Source organism: Haliotis cracherodii, unplaced genomic scaffold (assembly GCF_022045235.1).
Source record: "Haliotis cracherodii isolate W230 unplaced genomic scaffold, xgHalCrac1.p SCAF_25, whole genome shotgun sequence".
Classification (NCBI taxonomy): domain Eukaryota; kingdom Metazoa; phylum Mollusca; class Gastropoda; order Lepetellida; family Haliotidae; genus Haliotis; species Haliotis cracherodii.
This window is the reverse complement of record NW_027266281.1, coordinates 6,284,917-6,310,956: the sequence shown is the minus strand read 5'-3', so window position 1 is coordinate 6,310,956 and position 26,040 is coordinate 6,284,917. Positions and strand designations below refer to the sequence as shown.

At 40.5% G+C, this 26,040-nt stretch overlaps 1 protein-coding gene across 5 annotated transcripts in view; it reads left to right on the top strand.

The window, feature by feature from the left end:
* LOC139472737 (peptidyl-prolyl cis-trans isomerase G-like) overlaps nucleotides 1-26,040 on the top strand; it is an 81,544-nt gene that overhangs the window by 26,464 nt on the left and 29,040 nt on the right. For all 5 annotated transcript variants that reach the window (XM_071255197.1, XM_071255196.1, XM_071255195.1 and 2 more), the window contains exon 5: nucleotides 25,709-25,837. In XM_071255197.1, the coding sequence (XP_071111298.1) occupies nucleotides 25,709-25,837 (129 nt within the window). The remainder of the gene's footprint in view (nucleotides 1-25,708; nucleotides 25,838-26,040) is intronic.

The window sequence follows — 26,040 nt, the reverse complement described above, 5'->3', positions numbered from 1 at the left end:
GTTATATAGTGAATGTTAAACTACACAGTAGACGGGAGGGTTATATAGTGAATGTTAAACTACACAGAAGACGGGAGGGTTATATAGTGAATGTGAAACTACACAGTAGACGGGATGGTTGTATAGTGAATGTGAAACTACACAGTAGACGGGAGGGTTATATGGTGAATGTTAAACTACACAGTAGACGGGAGGGTTATATAGTGAATGAGAAACTACACAGTAGACGGGAGGGTTATATAGTAAATGTGAAACTACACAGTAGACGGGAGGGTTATATAGTGAATGTGAAACTACACAGTAGACGGGAGGGTTATATAGTGAATGTGAAACTACACAGTAGACGTGAGGGTTATATAGTGAATGTGAAACTACACAGTAGACGGGAGGGTTATATAGTGAATGTGAAACTACACAGTAGACGGGAGGGTTATATAGTGAATGTGAAACTACACAGTAGACGGGAGGGTTATATAGTGAATGTGAAACTACACAGTATACGGGAGGGTTATATAGTGAATGTGAAACTACACAGTAGACGGGAGGGTTATATAGTGAATGTGAAACTACACAGAAGACGGGAGGGTTATATGGTGAATGAGAAACTACACAGTAGACGGGAGGGTTATATAGTGAATGTGAAACTACACAGTAGACGGGAGGGTTATATAGTGAATGTGAAACTACACAGTAGACGGGAGGGTTATATAGTGAATGTGAAACTACACAGTAGACGTGAGGGTTATATAGTGAATGTGAAACTACACAGTAGACGGGAGGGTTATATAGTGAATGTGAAACTACACAGTAGACGTGAGGGTTATATAGTGAATGTGAAACTACACAGTAGACGTGAGGGTTATATAGTGAATGTGAAACTACACAGTAGACGGGAGGGTTATATAGTGAATGTGAAACTACACAGTAGACGGGAGGGTTATATAGTGAATGTGAAACTACACAGTAGACGGGAGGGATATATAGTGAATGTGAAACTACACAGAAGACGGGAGGGTTATATGGTGAATGAGAAACTACACAGTAGACGGGAGGGTTATATAGTGAATGTGAAACTACACAGTAGACGGGAGGGTTATATAGTGAATGTGAAACTACACAGTAGACGGGAGGGTTATATAGTGAATGAGAAACTACACAGTAGACGTGAGGGTTGTATAGTGAATGAGAAACTACACAGTAGACGGGAGGGTTATATAGTGAATGTGAAACTACACAGTAGACGGGAGGGTTATATAGTGAATGTGAAACTACACAGTAGACGGGAGGGTTATATAGTGAATGTGAAACTACACAGTAGACGGGAGGGTTATATAGTGAATGTGAAACTACACAGAAGACGGGAGGGTTATATAGTGAATGTGAAACTACACAGTAGACGTGAGGGTTATATAGTGAATGTGAAACTACACAGTAGACGGGAGGGTTATATAGTGAATGTGAAACTACACAGTAGACGGGAGGGTTATATAGTGAATGTGAAACTACACAGTAGACGGGAGGGTTATATAGTGAATGTGAAACTACACAGAAGACGGGAGGGTTATATAGTGAATGTGAAACTACACAGTAGACGGGAGGGTTATATAGTGAATGTGAAACTACACAGTAGACGGGAGGGTTATATAGTGAATGAGAAACTACACAGTAGACGTGAGGGTTATATGGTGAATGTGAAACTACACAGTACACGGGAGGGTTATATAGTGAATGTGAAACTACACAGAAGACGGGAGGGATATATAGTGAATGTGAAACTACACAGTAGACGGGAGGGTTATATAGTAAATGTGAAACTACACAGTAGACGGGATGGTTGTATAGTGAATGTGAAACTACACAGTAGACGGGAGGGTTATATAGTGAATGAGAAACTACACAGTAGACGGGAGGGTTATATAGTGAATGTGAAACTACACAGTAGACGGGATGGTTATATAGTGAATGTGAAACTACACAGTAGACGGGATGGTTATATAGTGAATGTGAAACTACACAGAAGACGGGAGGGTTATATAGTGAATGTGAAACTACACAGAAGACGGGAGGGTTATATAGTAAATGTGAAACTACACAGTAGACGGGAGGGTTATATAGTGAATGTGAAACTACACAGTAGACGGGAGGGTTATATGGTGAATGTTAAACTACACAGTAGACGGGAGGGTTATATAGTGAATGAGAAACTACACAGTAGACGTGAGGGTTATATGGTGAATGTTAAACTACACAGTAGACGGGAGGGTTATATAGTGAATGAGAAACTACACAGTAGACGGGAGGGTTATATAGTGAATGTGAAACTACACAGTACACGGGAGGGTTATATAGTGAATGTGAAACTACACAGTAGACGGGAGGGTTATATAGTAAATGTGAAACTACACAGAAGACGGGAGGGTTATATGGTGAATGTTAAACTACACAGTAGACGGGAGGGTTATATAGTGAATGAGAAACTACACAGTAGACGGGAGGGTTGTATAGTGAATGTGAAACTACACAGTAGACGGGAGGGTTATATAGTGAATGTGAAACTACACAGAAGACGTGAGGGTTATATAGTGAATGTGAAACTACACAGTAGACGTGAGGGTTATATAGTGAATGTGAAACTACACAGTACACGGGAGGGTTATATAGTGAATGTGAAACTACACAGTAGACGGGAGGGTTATATAGTGAATGTGAAACTACACAGAAGACGGGAGGGTTATATGGTGAATGAGAAACTACACAGTAGACGGGAGGGTTATATAGTGAATGTGAAACTACACAGTAGACGTGAGGGTTATATAGTGAATGTGAAACTACACAGTAGACGGGAGGGTTATATAGTGAATGTTAAACTACACAGTAGACGCGAGGGTTATATAGTGAATGAGAAACTACACAGTAGACGGGAGGGTTATATGGTGAATGAGAAACTACACAGTAGACGGGAGGGTTATATAGTAAATGTGAAACTACACAGTAGACGGGAGGGTTATATAGTGAATGTGAAACTACACAGTAGACGGGAGGGTTATATAGTGAATGTGAAACTACACAGTACACGGGATGGTTATATAGTGAATGTGAAACTACACAGTAGACGTGAGGGTTATATAGTAAATGTGAAACTACACAGTAGACGTGAGGGTTATATAGTGAATGAGAAACTACACAGTAGACGGGAGGGTTATATAGTGAATGTGAAACTACACAGTAGACGGGAGGGTTATATAGTGAATGTGAAACTACACAGTAGACGGGAGGGTTATATGGTGAATGTTAAACTACACAGTAGACGGGAGGGTTATATAGTGAATGAGAAACTACACAGTAGACGGGAGGGTTATATAGTGAATGTGAAACTACACAGTAGACGGGAGGGTTATATAGTGAATGTGAAACTACACAGAAGACGGGAGGGTTATATAGTGAATGTTAAACTACACAGTAGACGGGAGGGTTATATAGTGAATGTTAAACTACACAGAAGACGGGAGGGTTATATAGTGAATGTGAAACTACACAGTAGACGGGAGGGTTATATGGTGAATGTGAAACTACACAGTACACGGGATGGTTATATAGTGAATGTGAAACTACACAGAAGACGGGAGGGTTATATGGTGAATGAGAAACTACACAGTAGACGGGAGGGTTATATAGTGAATGTGAAACTACACAGTAGACGGGAGGGTTATATAGTGAATGTGAAACTACACAGTAGACGGGAGGGTTATATAGTGAATGTGAAACTACACAGTAGACGGGAGGGTTATATAGTGAATGTGAAACTACACAGTAGACGGGAGGGTTATATAGTGAATGTGAAACTACACAGTAGACGTGAGGGTTATATAGTGAATGTGAAACTACACAGTAGACGGGAGGGTTATATAGTGAATGTGAAACTACACAGTAGACGGGAGGGTTATATAGTGAATGTGAAACTACACAGTAGACGGGAGGGTTATATAGTGAATGTGAAACTACACAGTATACGGGAGGGTTATATAGTGAATGTGAAACTACACAGTAGACGGGAGGGTTATATAGTGAATGTGAAACTACACAGAAGACGGGAGGGTTATATGGTGAATGAGAAACTACACAGTAGACGGGAGGGTTATATAGTGAATGTGAAACTACACAGTAGACGGGAGGGTTATATAGTGAATGTGAAACTACACAGTAGACGGGAGGGTTATATAGTGAATGTGAAACTACACAGTAGACGGGAGGGTTATATAGTGAATGTGAAACTACACAGTAGACGGGAGGGTTATATAGTGAATGTGAAACTACACAGTAGACGTGAGGGTTATATAGTGAATGTGAAACTACACAGTAGACGTGAGGGTTATATAGTGAATGTGAAACTACACAGTAGACGGGAGGGTTATATAGTGAATGTGAAACTACACAGTAGACGGGAGGGTTATATAGTGAATGTGAAACTACACAGTAGACGGGAGGGTTATATAGTGAATGTGAAACTACACAGTAGACGGGAGGGTTATATAGTGAATGTGAAACTACACAGAAGACGGGAGGGTTATATGGTGAATGAGAAACTACACAGTAGACGGGAGGGTTATATAGTGAATGTGAAACTACACAGTAGACGGGAGGGTTATATAGTGAATGTGAAACTACACAGTAGACGGGAGGGTTATATAGTGAATGAGAAACTACACAGTAGACGTGAGGGTTGTATAGTGAATGAGAAACTACACAGTAGACGGGAGGGTTATATAGTGAATGTGAAACTACACAGTAGACGGGAGGGTTATATAGTGAATGTGAAACTACACAGTAGACGGGAGGGTTATATAGTGAATGTGAAACTACACAGTAGACGGGAGGGTTATATAGTGAATGTGAAACTACACAGAAGACGGGAGGGTTATATAGTGAATGTGAAACTACACAGTAGACGTGAGGGTTATATAGTGAATGTGAAACTACACAGTAGACAGGAGGGTTATATAGTGAATGTGAAACTACACAGTAGACGGGAGGGTTATATAGTGAATGTGAAACTACACAGTAGACGGGAGGGTTATATAGTGAATGTGAAACTACACAGAAGACGGGAGGGTTATATAGTGAATGTGAAACTACACAGTAGACGGGAGGGTTATATAGTGAATGTGAAACTACACAGTAGACGGGAGGGTTATATAGTGAATGAGAAACTACACAGTAGACGTGAGGGTTATATGGTGAATGTGAAACTACACAGTAGACGTGAGGGTTATATGGTGAATGTTAAACTACACAGTAGACGGGAGGGTTATATAGTGAATGAGAAACTACACAGTAGACGGGAGGGTTATATAGTGAATGTGAAACTACACAGTACACGGGAGGGTTATATAGTGAATGTGAAACTACACAGTAGACGGGAGGGTTATATAGTAAATGTGAAACTACACAGAAGACGGGAGGGTTATATGGTGAATGTTAAACTACACAGTAGACGGGAGGGTTATATAGTGAATGAGAAACTACACAGTAGACGGGAGGGTTGTATAGTGAATGTGAAACTACACAGTAGACGGGAGGGTTATATAGTGAATGTGAAACTACACAGAAGACGTGAGGGTTATATAGTGAATGTGAAACTACACAGTAGACGTGAGGGTTATATAGTGAATGTGAAACTACACAGTACACGGGAGGGTTATATAGTGAATGTGAAACTACACAGTAGACGGGAGGGTTATATAGTGAATGTGAAACTACACAGAAGACGGGAGGGTTATATGGTGAATGAGAAACTACACAGTAGACGGGAGGGTTATATAGTGAATGTGAAACTACACAGTAGACGTGAGGGTTATATAGTGAATGTGAAACTACACAGTAGACGGGAGGGTTATATAGTGAATGTTAAACTACACAGTAGACGCGAGGGTTATATAGTGAATGAGAAACTACACAGTAGACGGGAGGGTTATATGGTGAATGAGAAACTACACAGTAGACGGGAGGGTTATATAGTAAATGTGAAACTACACAGTAGACGGGAGGGTTATATAGTGAATGTGAAACTACACAGTAGACGGGAGGGTTATATAGTGAATGTGAAACTACACAGTACACGGGATGGTTATATAGTGAATGTGAAACTACACAGTAGACGTGAGGGTTATATAGTAAATGTGAAACTACACAGTAGACGTGAGGGTTATATAGTGAATGAGAAACTACACAGTAGACGTGAGGGTTATATAGTGAATGTGAAACTACACAGTACACGGGAGGGTTATATAGTGAATGTGAAACTACACAGTACACGGGAGGGTTATATAGTAAATGTGAAACTACACAGTAGACGGGAGGGTTATATAGTGAATGTGAAACTACACAGTACACGGGATGGTTATATAGTGAATGTGAAACTACACAGTAGACATGAGGGTTATATAGTGAATGTGAAACTACACAGTAGACGGGAGGGTTATATAGTGAATGAGAAACTACACAGCAGACGGGAGGGTTATATGGTGAATGAGAAACTACACAGTAGACGGGAGGGTTATATAGTGAATGTGAAACTACACAGTAGACGTGAGGGTTATATGGTGAATGAGAAACTACACAGTAGACGGGAGGGTTATATGGTGAATGTGAAACTACACAGTAGACGGGAGGGTTATATAGTGAATGAGAAACTACACAGTAGACGGGAGGGTTATATGGTGAATGAGAAACTACACAGTAGACGGGAGGGTTATATAGTGAATGTGAAACTACACAGTAGACGTGAGGGTTATATAGTGAATGTGAAACTACACAGTAGACGGGAGGGTTACATAGTGAATGTTAAACTACACAGTAGACGGGAGGGTTATATAGTGAATGAGAAACTACACAGTAGACGGGAGGGTTATATGGTGAATGAGAAACTACACAGTAGACGGGAGGGTTATATAGTGAATGTGAAACTACACAGTAGACGTGAGGGTTATATAGTGAATGTGAAACTACACAGTAGACGTGAGGGTTATATAGTGAATGAGAAACTACACAGTAGACGGGAGGGTTATATGGTGAATGAGAAACTACACAGTAGACGGGAGGGTTATATAGTGAATGTGAAACTACACAGTAGACGGGAGGGTTATATGGTGAATGAAAAACTACACAGTAGACGGGAGGGTTATATAGTGAATGTGAAACTACACAGTAGACGGGATGGTTATATAGTGAATGTGAAACTACACAGTAGACGGGAGGGTTATATAGTAAATGTGAAACTACACAGTAGACGGGATGGTTATATAGTGAATGTGAAACTACACAGTAGACATGAGGGTTATATAGTGAATGTTAAACTACACAGTACACGGGAGGGTTATATAGTGAATGTGAAACTACACAGTAGACGGGAGGGTTATATGGTGAATGTGAAACTACACAGTAGACGGGAGGGTTATATAGTGAATGTGAATCTACACAGTAGACGGGATGGTTATATGGTGAATGTGAAACTACACAGTAGACGGGAGGGTTATATAGTGAATGTGAAACTACACAGTAGACGGGAGGGTTATATAGTGAATGTGAATCTACACAGTAGACGGGATGGTTATATAGTGAATGTGAAACTACACAGTAGACGGGAGGGTTATATAGTGAATGTGAAACTACACAGTAGACGGGAGGGTTATATAGTGAATGTGAATCTACACAGTAGACGGGATGGTTATATGGTGAATGTGAAACTACACAGTAGACGGGAGGGTTATATAGTGAATGTGAAACTACACAGTAGACGGGAGGGTTATATAGTGAATGTGAATCTACACAGTAGACGGGATGGTTATATGGTGAATGTGAAACTACACAGTAGACGGGAGGGTTATATAGTGAATGTGAAACTACACAGTAGACGGGAGGGTTATATAGTGAATGTAAATCTACACAGTAGACGTGAGGGTTATATAGTGAATGTGAAACTACACAGTAGACGGGAGGGTTATATAGTGAATGTGAATCTACACAGTAGACGGGATGGTTATATGGTGAATGTGAAACTACACAGTAGACGGGAGGGTTATATAGTGAATGTGAAACTACACAGTAGACGGGAGGGTTATATAGTGAATGCAAATCTACACAGTAGACGTGAGGGTTATATAGTGAATGTGAAACTACACAGTAGACGTGAGGGTTATATAGTGAATGTGAAACTACACAGTAGACGGGATGGTTATATAGCGAATGTGAATCTACACAGTAGACGGGATGGTTATATGGTGAATGTGAAACTACACAGTAGACGGGAGGGTTATATAGTGAATGTGAAACTACACAGTAGACGGGAGGGTTATATAGTGAATGTAAATCTACACAGTAGACGGGATGGTTATATAGTGAATTTGAAACTACACAGTAGACGGGAGGGTTATATAGTGAATGTGAAACTACACAGTAGACTTGAGGGTTATGTAGTGAATGTGAAACTACACAGTAGACGGGAGGGTTGTATAGTGAATGTGAAACTACACAGTAGACGGGAGGGTTGTATAGTGAATGAGAAACTACACAATAGACTGGAGGGTTATATGGTGAATGAGAAACTACACAGTAGACTGGAGGGTTATATAGTGAATGTGAAACTACACAGTAGACGGGAGGGTTATATGGTGAATGTGAAACTACACAGTACACGGGAGGGTTATATAGTGAATGTGAAACTACACAGTAGACGGGAGGGTTATATGGTGAATGTGAAACTACACAGTAGACTGGAGGGTTATATAGTGAATGTGAATCTACACAGTAGACGGGATGGTTATATGGTGAATGTGAAACTACACAGTAGACGGGAGGGTTATATAGTGAATGTGAAACTACACAGTAGACGGGATGGTTATATGGTGAATGTGAAACTACACAGTAGACGGGAGGGTTATATAGTGAATGTGAAACTACACAGTAGACGGGAGGGTTATATAGTGAATGTGAATCTACACAGTAGACGGGATGGTTATATAGTGAATGTGAATCTACACAGTAGACGGGATGGTTATATAGTGAATGTGAAACTACACAGTAGACGGGAGGGTTATATAGTAAATGTGAAACTACACAGTAGACGGGATGGTTATATAGTGAATGTGAAACTACACAGTAGACGTGAGGGTTATATAGTGAATGTTAAACTACACAGTAGACGTGAGGGTTATATAGTGAATGTGAAACTACACAGTAGACGGGAGGGTTATATAGTGAATGTGAATCTACACAGTAGACGGGATGGTTATATGGTGAATGTGAAACTACACAGTAGACGGGAGGGTTATATAGTGAATGTGAAACTACACAGTAGACGGGAGGGTTATATAGTGAATGTAAATCTACACAGTAGACGTGAGGGTTATATAGTGAATGTGAAACTACACAGTAGACGTGAGGGTTATATAGTGAATGTGAAACTACACAGTAGACGGGATGGTTATATAGCGAATGTGAATCTACACAGTAGACGGGATGGTTATATGGTGAATGTGAAACTACACAGTAGACGGGAGGGTTATATAGTGAATGTGAAACTACACAGTAGACGGGAGGGTTATATAGTGAATGTAAATCTACACAGTAGACGGGATGGTTATATAGTGAATTTGAAACTACACAGTAGACGGGAGGGTTATATAGTGAATGTGAAACTACACAGTAGACTTGAGGGTTATGTAGTGAATGTGAAACTACACAGTAGACGGGAGGGTTGTATAGTGAATGTGAAACTACACAGTAGACGGGAGGGTTGTATAGTGAATGAGAAACTACACAATAGACTGGAGGGTTATATGGTGAATGAGAAACTACACAGTAGACTGGAGGGTTATATAGTGAATGTGAAACTACACAGTAGACGGGAGGGTTATATGGTGAATGTGAAACTACACAGTACACGGGAGGGTTATATAGTGAATGTGAAACTACACAGTAGACGGGAGGGTTATATGGTGAATGTGAATCTACACAGTAGACGGGATGGTTATATGGTGAATGTGAAACTACACAGTAGACGGGATGGTTATATAGTGAATGTGAAACTACACAGTAGACGGGAGGGTTATGTAGTGAATGTGAAACTACACAGTAGACGGGAGGGTTGTATAGTGAATGTGAAACTACACAGTAGACGGGAGGGTTATATAGTGAATGAGAAACTACACAGTAGACTGGAGGGTTATATGGTGAATGAGAAACTACACAGTAGACGGGAGGGTTATATAGTGAATGTGAAGCTACACAGTAGACGGGATGGTTAGATAGTGAATGTGAAACTACACAGTAGACGGGAGGGTTATATAGTGAATGTGAATCTACACAGTAGACGGGATGGTTATATGGTGAATGTGAAACTACACAGTAGACGGGAGGGTTATATAGTGAATGTGAAACTACACAGTAGACGGGAGGGTTATATAGTGAATGTGAATCTACACAGTAGACGGGATGGTTATATGGTGAATGTGAAACTACACAGTAGACGGGAGGGTTATATAGTGAATGTGAAACTACACAGTAGACGGGAGGGTTATATAGTGAATGTGAATCTACACAGTAGACGGGATGGTTATATAGTGAATGTGAAACTACACAGTAGACGTGAGGGTTATATAGTGAATGTGAAACTACACAGTAGACGGGATGGTTATATAGTGAATGTGAAACTACACAGTAGACGGGAGGGTTATGTAGTGAATGTGAAACTACACAGTAGACGGGAGGGTTGTATAGTGAATGTGAAACTACACAGTAGACGGGAGGGTTATATGGTGAATGTTAAACTACACAGTAGACGGGAGGGTTATATAGTGAATGAGAAACTACACAGTAGACTGGAGGGTTATATAGTGAATGTGAAACTACACAGTAGACGGGAGGGTTATATGGTGAATGTGAAACTACACAGTAGACGGGAGGGTTGTATAGTGAATGAGAAACTACACAGTAGACGGGAGGGTTATATAGTGAATGTGAAACTACACAGTAGACGGGATGGTTATATAGTGAATGTGAAACTACACAATAGACGGGAGGGTTATATAGTGAATGTGAAACTTCACAGTAGAAGGGAGGGTTATATGGTGAATGTGAAACTACACAGTAGACGGGAGGGTTATATAGTGAATGTGAAACTACACAGTAGACGGGAGGGTTATATGGTGAATGTGAATCTACACAGTAGACGGGATGGTTATATGGTGAATGTGAAACTACACAGTAGACGGGATGGTTATATAGTGAATGTGAAACTACACAGTAGACGGGAGGGTTATGTAGTGAATGTGAAACTACACAGTAGACGGGAGGGTTGTATAGTGAATGTGAAACTACACAGTAGACGGGAGGGTTATATAGTGAATGTTAAACTACACAGTAGACTGGAGGGTTATATGGTGAATGAGAAACTACACAGTAGACGGGAGGGTTATATAGTGAATGTGAATCTACACAGCAGACGGGATGGTTATATAGTGAATGTGAAACTACACAGTAGACGGGATGGTTATATAGTAAATGTGAAACTACACAGTAGACGGGATGGTTATATGGTGAATGTGAAACTACACAGTAGACGGGAGGGTTATATAGTGAATGTGAAACTACACAGTAGACGGGAGGGTTATATAGTGAATGTAAATCTACACAGTAGACGGGATGGTTATATAGTGAATTTGAAACTACACAGTAGACGGGAGGGTTATGTAGTGAATGTGAAACTACACAGTAGACGGGAGGGTTGTATAGTGAATGTGAAACTACACAGTAGACGGGATGGTTATATAGTGAATGTGAAACTACACAGTAGACGTGAGGGTTATATAGTGAATGTTAAACTACACAGTAGACGTGAGGGTTATATAGTGAATGTGAAACTACACAGTAGACGGGAGGGTTATATGGTGAATGTGAATCTACACAGTAGATGGGATGGTTATATGGTGAATGTGAAACTACACAGTAGACGGGATGGTTATATAGTGAATGTGAAACTACACAGTAGACGGGAGGGTTATGTAGTGAATGTGAAACTACACAGTAGACGGGAGGGTTGTATAGTGAATGTGAAACTACACAGTAGACGGGAGGGTTATATAGTGAATGTTAAACTACACAGTAGACTGGAGGGTTATATGGTGAATGAGAAACTACACAGTAGACGGGAGGGTTACATAGTGAATGTGAATCTACACAGCAGACGGGATGGTTATATAGTGAATGTGAAACTACACAGTAGACGGGAGGGTTATATAGTAAATGTGAAACTACACAGTAGACGGGATGGTTATATGGTGAATGTGAAACTACACAGTAGACGGGAGGGTTATATCGTGAATGTGAAACTACACAGTAGACGGGAGGGTTATATAGTGAATGTAAATCTACACAGTAGACGGGATGGTTATATAGTGAATTTGAAACTACACAGTAGACGGGAGGGTTATGTAGTGAATGTGAAACTACACAGTAGACGGGAGGGTTGTATAGTGAATGTGAAACTACACAGTAGACGGGATGGTTATATAGTGAATGTGAAACTACACAGTAGACGTGAGGGTTATATAGTGAATGTTAAACTACACAGTAGACGTGAGGGTTATATAGTGAATGTGAAACTACACAGTAGACGGGAGGGTTATATAGTGAATGTGAATCTACACAGTAGACGGGATGGTTATATGGTGAATGTGAAACTACACAGTAGACGGGAGGGTTATATAGTGAATGTGAAACTACACAGTAGACGTGAGGGTTATATAGTGAATGTGAAACTACACAGTAGACGGGAGGGTTATATAGTGAATGTGAATCTACACAGTAGACGGGATGGTTATATGGTGAATGTGAAACTACACAGTAGACGGGATGGTTATATAGTGAATGTGAAACTACACAGTAGACGTGAGGGTTATATAGTGAATGTGAAACTACACAGTAGACGGGAGGGTTATATAGTGAATGTGAAACTACACAGTAGACGGGAGGGTTATATAGTGAATGTGAATCTACACAGTAGACGGGATGGTTATATGGTGAATGTGAAACTACACAGTAGACGGGAGGGTTATATAGTGAATGTGAAACTACACAGTAGACGGGAGGGTTATATAGTGAATGTAAATCTACACAGTAGACGTGAGGGTTATATAGTGAATGTGAAACTACACAGTAGACGGGAGGGTTATATAGTGAATGTGAATCTACACAGTAGACGGGATGGTTATATGGTGAATGTGAAACTACACAGTAGACGGGAGGGTTATATAGTGAATGTGAAACTACACAGTAGACGGGAGGGTTATATAGTGAATGCAAATCTACACAGTAGACGTGAGGGTTATATAGTGAATGTGAAACTACACAGTAGACGTGAGGGTTATATAGTGAATGTGAAACTACACAGTAGACGGGATGGTTATATAGCGAATGTGAATCTACACAGTAGACGGGATGGTTATATGGTGAATGTGAAACTACACAGTAGACGGGAGGGTTATATAGTGAATGTGAAACTACACAGTAGACGGGAGGGTTATATAGTGAATGTAAATCTACACAGTAGACGGGATGGTTATATAGTGAATTTGAAACTACACAGTAGACGGGAGGGTTATATAGTGAATGTGAAACTACACAGTAGACTTGAGGGTTATGTAGTGAATGTGAAACTACACAGTAGACGGGAGGGTTGTATAGTGAATGTGAAACTACACAGTAGACGGGAGGGTTGTATAGTGAATGAGAAACTACACAATAGACTGGAGGGTTATATGGTGAATGAGAAACTACACAGTAGACTGGAGGGTTATATAGTGAATGTGAAACTACACAGTAGACGGGAGGGTTATATGGTGAATGTGAAACTACACAGTACACGGGAGGGTTATATAGTGAATGTGAAACTACACAGTAGACGGGAGGGTTATATGGTGAATGTGAAACTACACAGTAGACTGGAGGGTTATATAGTGAATGTGAATCTACACAGTAGACGGGATGGTTATATGGTGAATGTGAAACTACACAGTAGACGGGAGGGTTATATAGTGAATGTGAAACTACACAGTAGACGGGATGGTTATATGGTGAATGTGAAACTACACAGTAGACGGGAGGGTTATATAGTGAATGTGAAACTACACAGTAGACGGGAGGGTTATATAGTGAATGTGAATCTACACAGTAGACGGGATGGTTATATAGTGAATGTGAATCTACACAGTAGACGGGATGGTTATATAGTGAATGTGAAACTACACAGTAGACGGGAGGGTTATATAGTAAATGTGAAACTACACAGTAGACGGGATGGTTATATAGTGAATGTGAAACTACACAGTAGACGTGAGGGTTATATAGTGAATGTTAAACTACACAGTAGACGTGAGGGTTATATAGTGAATGTGAAACTACACAGTAGACGGGAGGGTTATATAGTGAATGTGAATCTACACAGTAGACGGGATGGTTATATGGTGAATGTGAAACTACACAGTAGACGGGAGGGTTATATAGTGAATGTGAAACTACACAGTAGACGGGAGGGTTATATAGTGAATGTAAATCTACACAGTAGACGTGAGGGTTATATAGTGAATGTGAAACTACACAGTAGACGTGAGGGTTATATAGTGAATGTGAAACTACACAGTAGACGGGATGGTTATATAGCGAATGTGAATCTACACAGTAGACGGGATGGTTATATGGTGAATGTGAAACTACACAGTAGACGGGAGGGTTATATAGTGAATGTGAAACTACACAGTAGACGGGAGGGTTATGTAGTGAATGTAAATCTACACAGTAGACGGGATGGTTATATAGTGAATTTGAAACTACACAGTAGACGGGAGGGTTATATAGTGAATGTGAAACTACACAGTAGACTTGAGGGTTATGTAGTGAATGTGAAACTACACAGTAGACGGGAGGGTTGTATAGTGAATGTGAAACTACACAGTAGACGGGAGGGTTGTATAGTGAATGAGAAACTACACAATAGACTGGAGGGTTATATGGTGAATGAGAAACTACACAGTAGACTGGAGGGTTATATAGTGAATGTGAAACTACACAGTAGACGGGAGGGTTATATGGTGAATGTGAAACTACACAGTACACGGGAGGGTTATATAGTGAATGTGAAACTACACAGTAGACGGGAGGGTTATATGGTGAATGTGAATCTACACAGTAGACGGGATGGTTATATGGTGAATGTGAAACTACACAGTAGACGGGATGGTTATATAGTGAATGTGAAACTACACAGTAGACGGGAGGGTTATGTAGTGAATGTGAAACTACACAGTAGACGGGAGGGTTGTATAGTGAATGTGAAACTACACAGTAGACGGGAGGGTTATATAGTGAATGAGAAACTACACAGTAGACTGGAGGGTTATATGGTGAATGAGAAACTACACAGTAGACGGGAGGGTTATATAGTGAATGTGAAGCTACACAGTAGACGGGATGGTTAGATAGTGAATGTGAAACTACACAGTAGACGGGAGGGTTATATAGTGAATGTGAATCTACACAGTAGACGGGATGGTTATATGGTGAATGTGAAACTACACAGTAGACGGGAGGGTTATATAGTGAATGTGAAACTACACAGTAGACGGGAGGGTTATATAGTGAATGTGAATCTACACAGTAGACGGGATGGTTATATGGTGAATGTGAAACTACACAGTAGACGGGAGGGTTATATAGTGAATGTGAAACTACACAGTAGACGGGAGGGTTATATAGTGAATGTGAATCTACACAGTAGACGGGATGGTTATATAGTGAATGTGAAACTACACAGTAGACGTGAGGGTTATATAGTGAATGTGAAACTACACAGTAGACGGGATGGTTATATAGTGAATGTGAAACTACACAGTAGACGGGAGGGTTATGTAGTGAATGTGAAACTACACAGTAGACGGGAGGGTTGTATAGTGAATGTGAAACTACACAGTAGACGGGAGGGTTATATGGTGAATGTTAAACTACACAGTAGACGGGAGGGTTATATAGTGAATGAGAAACTACACAGTAGACTGGAGGGTTATATAGTGAATGTGAAACTACACAGTAGACGGGAGGGTTATATGGTGAATGTGAAACTACACAGTAGACGGGAGGGTTGTATAGTGAATGAGAAACTACACAGTAGACGGGAGGGTTATATAGTGAATGTGAAACTACACAGTAGACGGGATGGTTATATAGTGAATGTGAAACTACACAATAGACGGGAGGGTTATATAGTGAATGTGAAACTTCACAGTAGAAGGGAGGGTTATATGGTGAATGTGAAACTACACAGTAGACGGGAGGGTTATATAGTGAATGTGAAACTACACAGTAGACGGGAGGGTTATATGGTGAATGTGAATCTACACAGTAGACGGGATGGTTATATGGTGAATGTGAAACTACACAGTAGACGGGATGGTTATATAGTGAATGTGAAACTACACAGTAGACGGGAGGGTTATGTAGTGAATGTGAAACTACACAGTAGACGGGAGGGTTGTATAGTGAATGTGAAACTACACAGTAGACGGGAGGGTTATATAGTGAATGTTAAACTACACAGTAGACTGGAGGGTTATATGGTGAATGAGAAACTACACAGTAGACGGGAGGGTTATATAGTGAATGTGAATCTACACAGCAGACGGGATGGTTATATAGTGAATGTGAAACTACACAGTAGACGGGATGGTTATATAGTAAATGTGAAACTACACAGTAGACGGGATGGTTATATGGTGAATGTGAAACTACACAGTAGACGGGAGGGTTATATAGTGAATGTGAAACTACACAGTAGACGGGAGGGTTATATAGTGAATGTAAATCTACACAGTAGACGGGATGGTTATATAGTGAATTTGAAACTACACAGTAGACGGGAGGGTTATGTAGTGAATGTGAAACTACACAGTAGACGGGAGGGTTGTATAGTGAATGTGAAACTACACAGTAGACGGGATGGTTATATAGTGAATGTGAAACTACACAGTAGACGTGAGGGTTATATAGTGAATGTTAAACTACACAGTAGACGTGAGGGTTATATAGTGAATGTGAAACTACACAGTAGACGGGAGGGTTATATGGTGAATGTGAATCTACACAGTAGATGGGATGGTTATATGGTGAATGTGAAACTACACAGTAGACGGGATGGTTATATAGTGAATGTGAAACTACACAGTAGACGGGAGGGTTATGTAGTGAATGTGAAACTACACAGTAGACGGGAGGGTTGTATAGTGAATGTGAAACTACACAGTAGACGGGAGGGTTATATAGTGAATGTTAAACTACACAGTAGACTGGAGGGTTATATGGTGAATGAGAAACTACACAGTAGACGGGAGGGTTACATAGTGAATGTGAATCTACACAGCAGACGGGATGGTTATATAGTGAATGTGAAACTACACAGTAGACGGGAGGGTTATATAGTAAATGTGAAACTACACAGTAGACGGGATGGTTATATGGTGAATGTGAAACTACACAGTAGACGGGAGGGTTATATCGTGAATGTGAAACTACACAGTAGACGGGAGGGTTATATAGTGAATGTAAATCTACACAGTAGACGGGATGGTTATATAGTGAATTTGAAACTACACAGTAGACGGGAGGGTTATGTAGTGAATGTGAAACTACACAGTAGACGGGAGGGTTGTATAGTGAATGTGAAACTACACAGTAGACGGGATGGTTATATAGTGAATGTGAAACTACACAGTAGACGTGAGGGTTATATAGTGAATGTTAAACTACACAGTAGACGTGAGGGTTATATAGTGAATGTGAAACTACACAGTAGACGGGAGGGTTATATAGTGAATGTGAATCTACACAGTAGACGGGATGGTTATATGGTGAATGTGAAACTACACAGTAGACGGGAGGGTTATATAGTGAATGTGAAACTACACAGTAGACGGGAGGGTTATATAGTGAATGTAAATCTACACAGTAGACGTGAGGGTTATATAGTGAATGTGAAACTACACAGTAGACGTGAGGGTTATATAGTGAATGTGAAACTACACAGTAGACGGGATGGTTATATAGCGAATGTGAATCTACACAGTAGACGGGATGGTTATATGGTGAATGTGAAACTACACAGTAGACGGGAGGGTTATATAGTGAATGTGAAACTACACAGTAGACGGGAGGGTTATATAGTGAATGTAAATCTACACAGTAGAGGGGATGGTTATATAGTGAATTTGAAACTACACAGTAGACGGGAGGGTTATATAGTGAATGTGAAACTACACAGTAGACTTGAGGGTTATGTAGTGAATGTGAAACTACACAGTAGACGGGAGGGTTGTATAGTGAATGTGAAACTACACAGTAGACGGGAGGGTTGTATAGTGAATGAGAAACTACACAATAGACTGGAGGGTTATATGGTGAATGAGAAACTACACAGTAGACTGGAGGGTTATATAGTGAATGTGAAACTACACAGTAGACGGGAGGGTTATATGGTGAATGTGAAACTACACAGTACACGGGAGGGTTATATAGTGAATGTGAAACTACACAGTAGACGGGAGGGTTATATGGTGAATGTGAATCTACACAGTAGACGGGATGGTTATATGGTGAATGTGAAACTACACAGTAGACGGGATGGTTATATAGTGAATGTGAAACTACACAGTAGACGGGAGGGTTATGTAGTGAATGTGAAACTACACAGTAGACGGGAGGGTTGTATAGTGAATGTGAAACTACACAGTAGACGGGAGGGTTATATAGTGAATGAGAAACTACACAGTAGACTGGAGGGTTATATGGTGAATGAGAAACTACACAGTAGACGGGAGGGTTATATAGTGAATGTGAATCTACACAGTAGACGGGATGGTTAGATAGTGAATGTGAAACTACACAGTAGACGGGAGGGTTGTATAGTGAATGTGAAACTACACAGTAGACGGGAGGGTTATATAGTGAATGAGAAACTACACAGTAGACTGGAGGGTTATATGGTGAATGAGAAACTACACAGTAGACGGGAGGGTTATATAGTGAATGTGAATCTACACAGTAGACGGGATGGTTAGATAGTGAATGTGAAACTACACAGTAGACGGGAGGGTTATATAGTAAATGTGAAACTACACAGTAGACGGGATGGTTATATAGTGAATGTGAAACTACACAGTAGACGTGAGGGTTATATAGTGAATGTGAAACTACACAGTAGACGTGAGGGTTATATAGTGAATGTGAAACTACACAGTAGACGGGAGGGTTATATAGTGAATGTGAATCTACACAGTAGACGGGATGGTTATATGGTGAATGTGAAACTACACAGAAGACGGGAGGGTTATATAGTGAATGTGAAACTACACAGAAGACGGGAGGGTTATATAGTAAATGTGAAACTACACAGTACACGGGAGGGTTATATAGTGAATGTGAAACTACACAGTAGACGGGAGGGTTATATGGTGAATGTGAATCTACACAGTAGACGGGATGGTTATATGGTGAATGTGAAACTACACAGTAGACGGGATGGTTATATAGTGAATGTGAAACTACACAGTAGACGGGAGGGTTATGTAGTGAATGTGAAACTACACAGTAGACGGGAGGGTTGTATAGTGAATGTGAAACTACACAGTAGACGGGAGGGTTATATAGTGAATGAGAAACTACACAGTAGACTGGAGGGTTATATGGTGAATGAGAAACTACACAGTAGACGGGAGGGTTATATAGTGAATGTGAAGCTACACAGTAGACGGGATGGTTAGATAGTGAATGTGAAACTACACAGTAGACGGGAGGGTTATATAGTGAATGTGAATCTACACAGTAGACGGGATGGTTATATGGTGAATGTGAAACTACACAGTAGACGGGAGGGTTATATAGTGAATGTGAAACTACACAGTAGACGGGAGGGTTATATAGTGAATGTGAATCTACACAGTAGACGGGATGGTTATATGGTGAATGTGAAACTACACAGTAGACGGGAGGGTTATATAGTGAATGTGAAACTACACAGTAGACGGGAGGGTTATATAGTGAATGTGAATCTACACAGTAGACGGGATGGTTATATAGTGAATGTGAAACTACACAGTAGACGTGAGGGTTATATAGTGAATGTGAAACTACACAGTAGACGGGATGGTTATATAGTGAATGTGAAACTACACAGTAGTCGGGAGGGTTATGTAGTGAATGTGAAACTACACAGTAGACGGGAGGGTTGTATAGTGAATGTGAAACTACACAGTAGACGGGAGGGTTATATGGTGAATGTTAAACTACACAGTAGACGGGAGGGTTATATAGTGAATGAGAAACTACACAGTAGACTGGAGGGTTATATAGTGAATGTGAAACTACACAGTAGACGGGAGGGTTATATGGTGAATGTGAAACTACACAGTAGACGGGAGGGTTGTATAGTGAATGAGAAACTACACAGTAGACGGGAGGGTTATATAGTGAATGTGAAACTACACAGTAGACGGGATGGTTATATAGTGAATGTGAAACTACACAATAGACGGGAGGGTTATATAGTGAATGTGAAACTTCACAGTAGAAGGGAGGGTTATATGGTGAATGTGAAACTACACAGTAGACGGGAGGGTTATATAGTGAATGTGAAACTACACAGTAGACGGGAGGGTTATATGGTGAATGTGAATCTACACAGTAGACGGGATGGTTATATGGTGAATGTGAAACTACACAGTAGACGGGAGGGTTATATAGTGAATGTGAATCTACACAGCAGACGGGATGGTTATATAGTGAATGTGAAACTACACAGTAGACGGGATGGTTATATAGTAAATGTGAAACTACACAGTAGACGGGAGGGTTATATAGTGAATGTTAAACTACACAGTAGACTGGAGGGTTATATGGTGAATGAGAAACTACACAGTAGACGGGAGGGTTATATAGTGAATGTGAATCTACACAGCAGACGGGATGGTTATATAGTGAATGTGAAACTACACAGTAGACGGGATGGTTATATAGTAAATGTGAAACTACACAGTAGACGGGATGGTTATATGGTGAATGTGAAACTACACAGTAGACGGGAGGGTTATATAGTGAATGTGAAACTACACAGTAGACGGGAGGGTTATATAGTGAATGTAAATCTACACAGTAGACGGGATGGTTATATAGTGAATTTGAAACTACACAGTAGACGGGAGGGTTATGTAGTGAATGTGAAACTACACAGTAGACGGGAGGGTTGTATAGTGAATGTGAAACTACACAGTAGACGGGATGGTTATATAGTGAATGTGAAACTACACAGTAGACGTGAGGGTTATATAGTGAATGTTAAACTACACAGTAGACGTGAGGGTTATATAGTGAATGTGAAACTACACAGTAGACGGGAGGGTTATATGGTGAATGTGAATCTACACAGTAGATGGGATGGTTATATGGTGAATGTGAAACTACACAGTAGACGGGATGGTTATATAGTGAATGTGAAACTACACAGTAGACGGGAGGGTTATGTAGTGAATGTGAAACTACACAGTAGACGGGAGGGTTGTATAGTGAATGTGAAACTACACAGTAGACGGGAGGGTTATATAGTGAATGTTAAACTACACAGTAGACTGGAGGGTTATATGGTGAATGAGAAACTACACAGTAGACGGGAGGGTTACATAGTGAATGTGAATCTACACAGCAGACGGGATGGTTATATAGTGAATGTGAAACTACACAGTAGACGGGAGGGTTATATAGTAAATGTGAAACTACACAGTAGACGGGATGGTTATATGGTGAATGTGAAACTACACAGTAGACGGGAGGGTTATATCGTGAATGTGAAACTACACAGTAGACGGGAGGGTTATATAGTGAATGTAAATCTACACAGTAGACGGGATGGTTATATAGTGAATTTGAAACTACACAGTAGACGGGAGGGTTATGTAGTGAATGTGAAACTACACAGTAGACGGGAGGGTTGTATAGTGAATGTGAAACTACACAGTAGACGGGATGGTTATATAGTGAATGTGAAACTACACAGTAGACGTGAGGGTTATATAGTGAATGTTAAACTACACAGTAGACGTGAGGGTTATATAGTGAATGTGAAACTACACAGTAGACGGGAGGGTTATATAGTGAATGTGAATCTACACAGTAGACGGGATGGTTATATGGTGAATGTGAAACTACACAGTAGACGGGAGGGTTATATAGTGAATGTGAAACTACACAGTAGACGGGAGGGTTATATAGTGAATGTAAATCTACACAGTAGACGTGAGGGTTATATAGTGAATGTGAAACTACACAGTAGACGTGAGGGTTATATAGTGAATGTGAAACTACACAGTAGACGGGATGGTTATATAGCGAATGTGAATCTACACAGTAGACGGGATGGTTATATGGTGAATGTGAAACTACACAGTAGACGGGAGGGTTATATAGTGAATGTGAAACTACACAGTAGACGGGAGGGTTATATAGTGAATGTAAATCTACACAGTAGAGGGGATGGTTATATAGTGAATTTGAAACTACACAGTAGACGGGAGGGTTATATAGTGAATGTGAAACTACACAGTAGACTTGAGGGTTATGTAGTGAATGTGAAACTACACAGTAGACGGGAGGGTTGTATAGTGAATGTGAAACTACACAGTAGACGGGAGGGTTGTATAGTGAATGAGAAACTACACAATAGACTGGAGGGTTATATGGTGAATGAGAAACTACACAGTAGACTGGAGGGTTATATAGTGAATGTGAAACTACACAGTAGACGGGAGGGTTATATGGTGAATGTGAAACTACACAGTACACGGGAGGGTTATATAGTGAATGTGAAACTACACAGTAGACGGGAGGGTTATATGGTGAATGTGAATCTACACAGTAGACGGGATGGTTATATGGTGAATGTGAAACTACACAGTAGACGGGATGGTTATATAGTGAATGTGAAACTACACAGTAGACGGGAGGGTTATGTAGTGAATGTGAAACTACACAGTAGACGGGAGGGTTGTATAGTGAATGTGAAACTACACAGTAGACGGGAGGGTTATATAGTGAATGAGAAACTACACAGTAGACTGGAGGGTTATATGGTGAATGAGAAACTACACAGTAGACGGGAGGGTTATATAGTGAATGTGAATCTACACAGTAGACGGGATGGTTAGATAGTGAATGTGAAACTACACAGTAGACGGGAGGGTTATATAGTAAATGTGAAACTACACAGTAGACGGGATGGTTATATAGTGAATGTGAAACTACACAGTAGACGTGAGGGTTATATAGTGAATGTGAAACTACACAGTAGACGTGAGGGTTATATAGTGAATGTGAAACTACACAGTAGACGGGAGGGTTATATAGTGAATGTGAATCTACACAGTAGACGGGATGGTTATATGGTGAATGTGAAACTACACAGTAGACGGGAGGGTTATATAGTAAATGTGAAACTACACATTAGACGGGATGGTTATATGGTGAATGTGAAACTACACAGTAGACGGGAGGGTTATATAGTGAATGTGAAACTACACAGTAGACGGGAGGGTTATATAGTGAATGTAAATCTACACAGTAGACGGGATGGTTATATAGTGAATTTGAAACTACACAGTAGACGGGAGGGTTATGTAGTGAATGTGAAACTACACAGTAGACGGGAGGGTTGTATAGTGAATGTGAAACTACACAGTAGACGGGAGGGTTATATGGTGAATGTTAAACTACACAGTAGACGGGAGGGTTATATAGTGAATGAGAAACTACACAGTAGACTGGAGGGTTATATAGTGAATGTGAAACTACACAGTAGACGGGAGGGTTATATGGTGAATGTGAAACTACACAGTAGACGGGAGGGTTGTATAGTGAATGAGAAACTACACAGTAGACGGAAGGGTTATATAGTGAATGTGAAACTACACAGTAGACGGGATGGTTATATAGTGAATGTGAAACTACACAATAGAGGGGAGGGTTATATAGTGAATGTGAAACTTCACAGTAGAAGGGAGGGTTATATGGTGAATGTAAAACTACACAGTAGACGGGAGGGTTATATAGTGAATGTTAAACTACACAGTAGACGGGAGGGTTTTATGGTGAATGTGAATCTACACAGTAGACGGGATGGTTATATGGTGAATGTGAAACTACACAGTAGACGGGATGGTTATATAGTGAATGTGAAACTACACAGTAGACGGGAGGGTTATGTAGTGAATGTGAAACTACACAGTAGACGGGAGGGTTGTATAGTGAATGTGAAACTACACAGTAGACGGGAGGGTTATATAGTGAATGTTAAACTACACAGTAGACTGGAGGGTTATATGGTGAATGAGAAACTACACAGTAGACGGGAGGGTTATATAGTGAATGTGAATCTACACAGCAGACGGGATGGTTATATAGTGAATGTGAAACTACACAGTAGACGGGAGGGTTATATAGTAAATGTGAAACTACACAGTAGACGGGAGGGTTATATAGTGAATGTGAAACTACACAGTAGACGTGAGGGTTATATAGTGAATGTGAAACTACACAGTAGACGGGAGGGTTATATAGTGAATGTGAATCTACACAGTAGACGGGATGGTTATATGGTGAATGTGAAACTACACAGTAGACGGGAGGGTTATATAGTGAATGTGAAACTACACAGTAGACGGGAGGGTTATATAGTGAATGTAAATCTACACAGTAGACGGGATGGTTATATAGTGAATGTGAAACTACACAGTAGACGTGAGGGTTATATAGTGAATGTGAAACTACACAGTAGACGGGATGGTTATATAGTGAATGTGAAACTACACAGTAGACGGGAGGGTTATGTAGTGAATGTGAAACTACACAGTAGACGGGAGGGTTGTATAGTGAATGTGAAACTACACAGTAGACGGGAGGGTTATATGGTGAATGTTAAACTACACAGTAGACGGGAGGGTTATATAGTGAATGAGAAACTACACAGTAGACTGGAGGGTTATATAGTGAATGTGAAACTACACAGTAGACGGGAGGGTTATATGGTGAATGTGAAACTACACAGTAGACGGGAGGGTTGTATAGTGAATGAGAAACTACACAGTAGACGGGAGGGTTATATAGTGAATGTGAAACTACACAGTAGACGTGAGGGTTATATAGTGAATGTGAAACTACACAATAGAGGGGAGGGTTATATAGTGAATGTGAAACTTCACAGTAGAAGGGAGTATTATTCTATTTCCTAGCATGACATTTTCCTTTTTCCTTGTGAAACCTAATAGTTAGAGAAGAAGATGAAATTAGGACTTAATGTTTCCAAAGTCCAATGTTCTGAAATGTGATGTATTGAAACTGCAGATAATAATGGAAACGTGAGGGAAAACACGTCTCCTCGGTTGTCTTCAACAATCGGCCCTTATGCCACTTCCTCGCTCTCGACTTTTATATTTTTAAACAAAACCCCTGAAGTTAGCTCCTATTTAGCTGTTTTGATGGTGACATGTATGGTGTGTAGTGGTGACGTCTTGAATGTATAACTTGTTTGAATACAAATGTGTAACCCAAGTATGTTACCTGGCTCCATCAGACGACAACAGCAAGACGCTGGACATGAGTCTCGGCGTCGCAATCGGCGCGTGCGGATGTCTGATCGCCATCACCATAGTCGTCATAGCAACGTACGGTGCCAGGAGATTGTACCGTCATTACAAGGAAGGTAAGGTACAGCGTCAGTAGATTGTGACGTCAGTATAAGGAAGGTAATATGCAGTGTGAAGAGATTGTGCCGTCAGTATAAAGAAGGTACTATACAGTGTCAGGAGATTGTGCCGTCAGTATAAGGCAGGTGCTATACAGTGTTAGGAGATTGTACCGTCAGTATAAGGAAGGTACTATACAGTGTCAGGAGATTGTACCGTC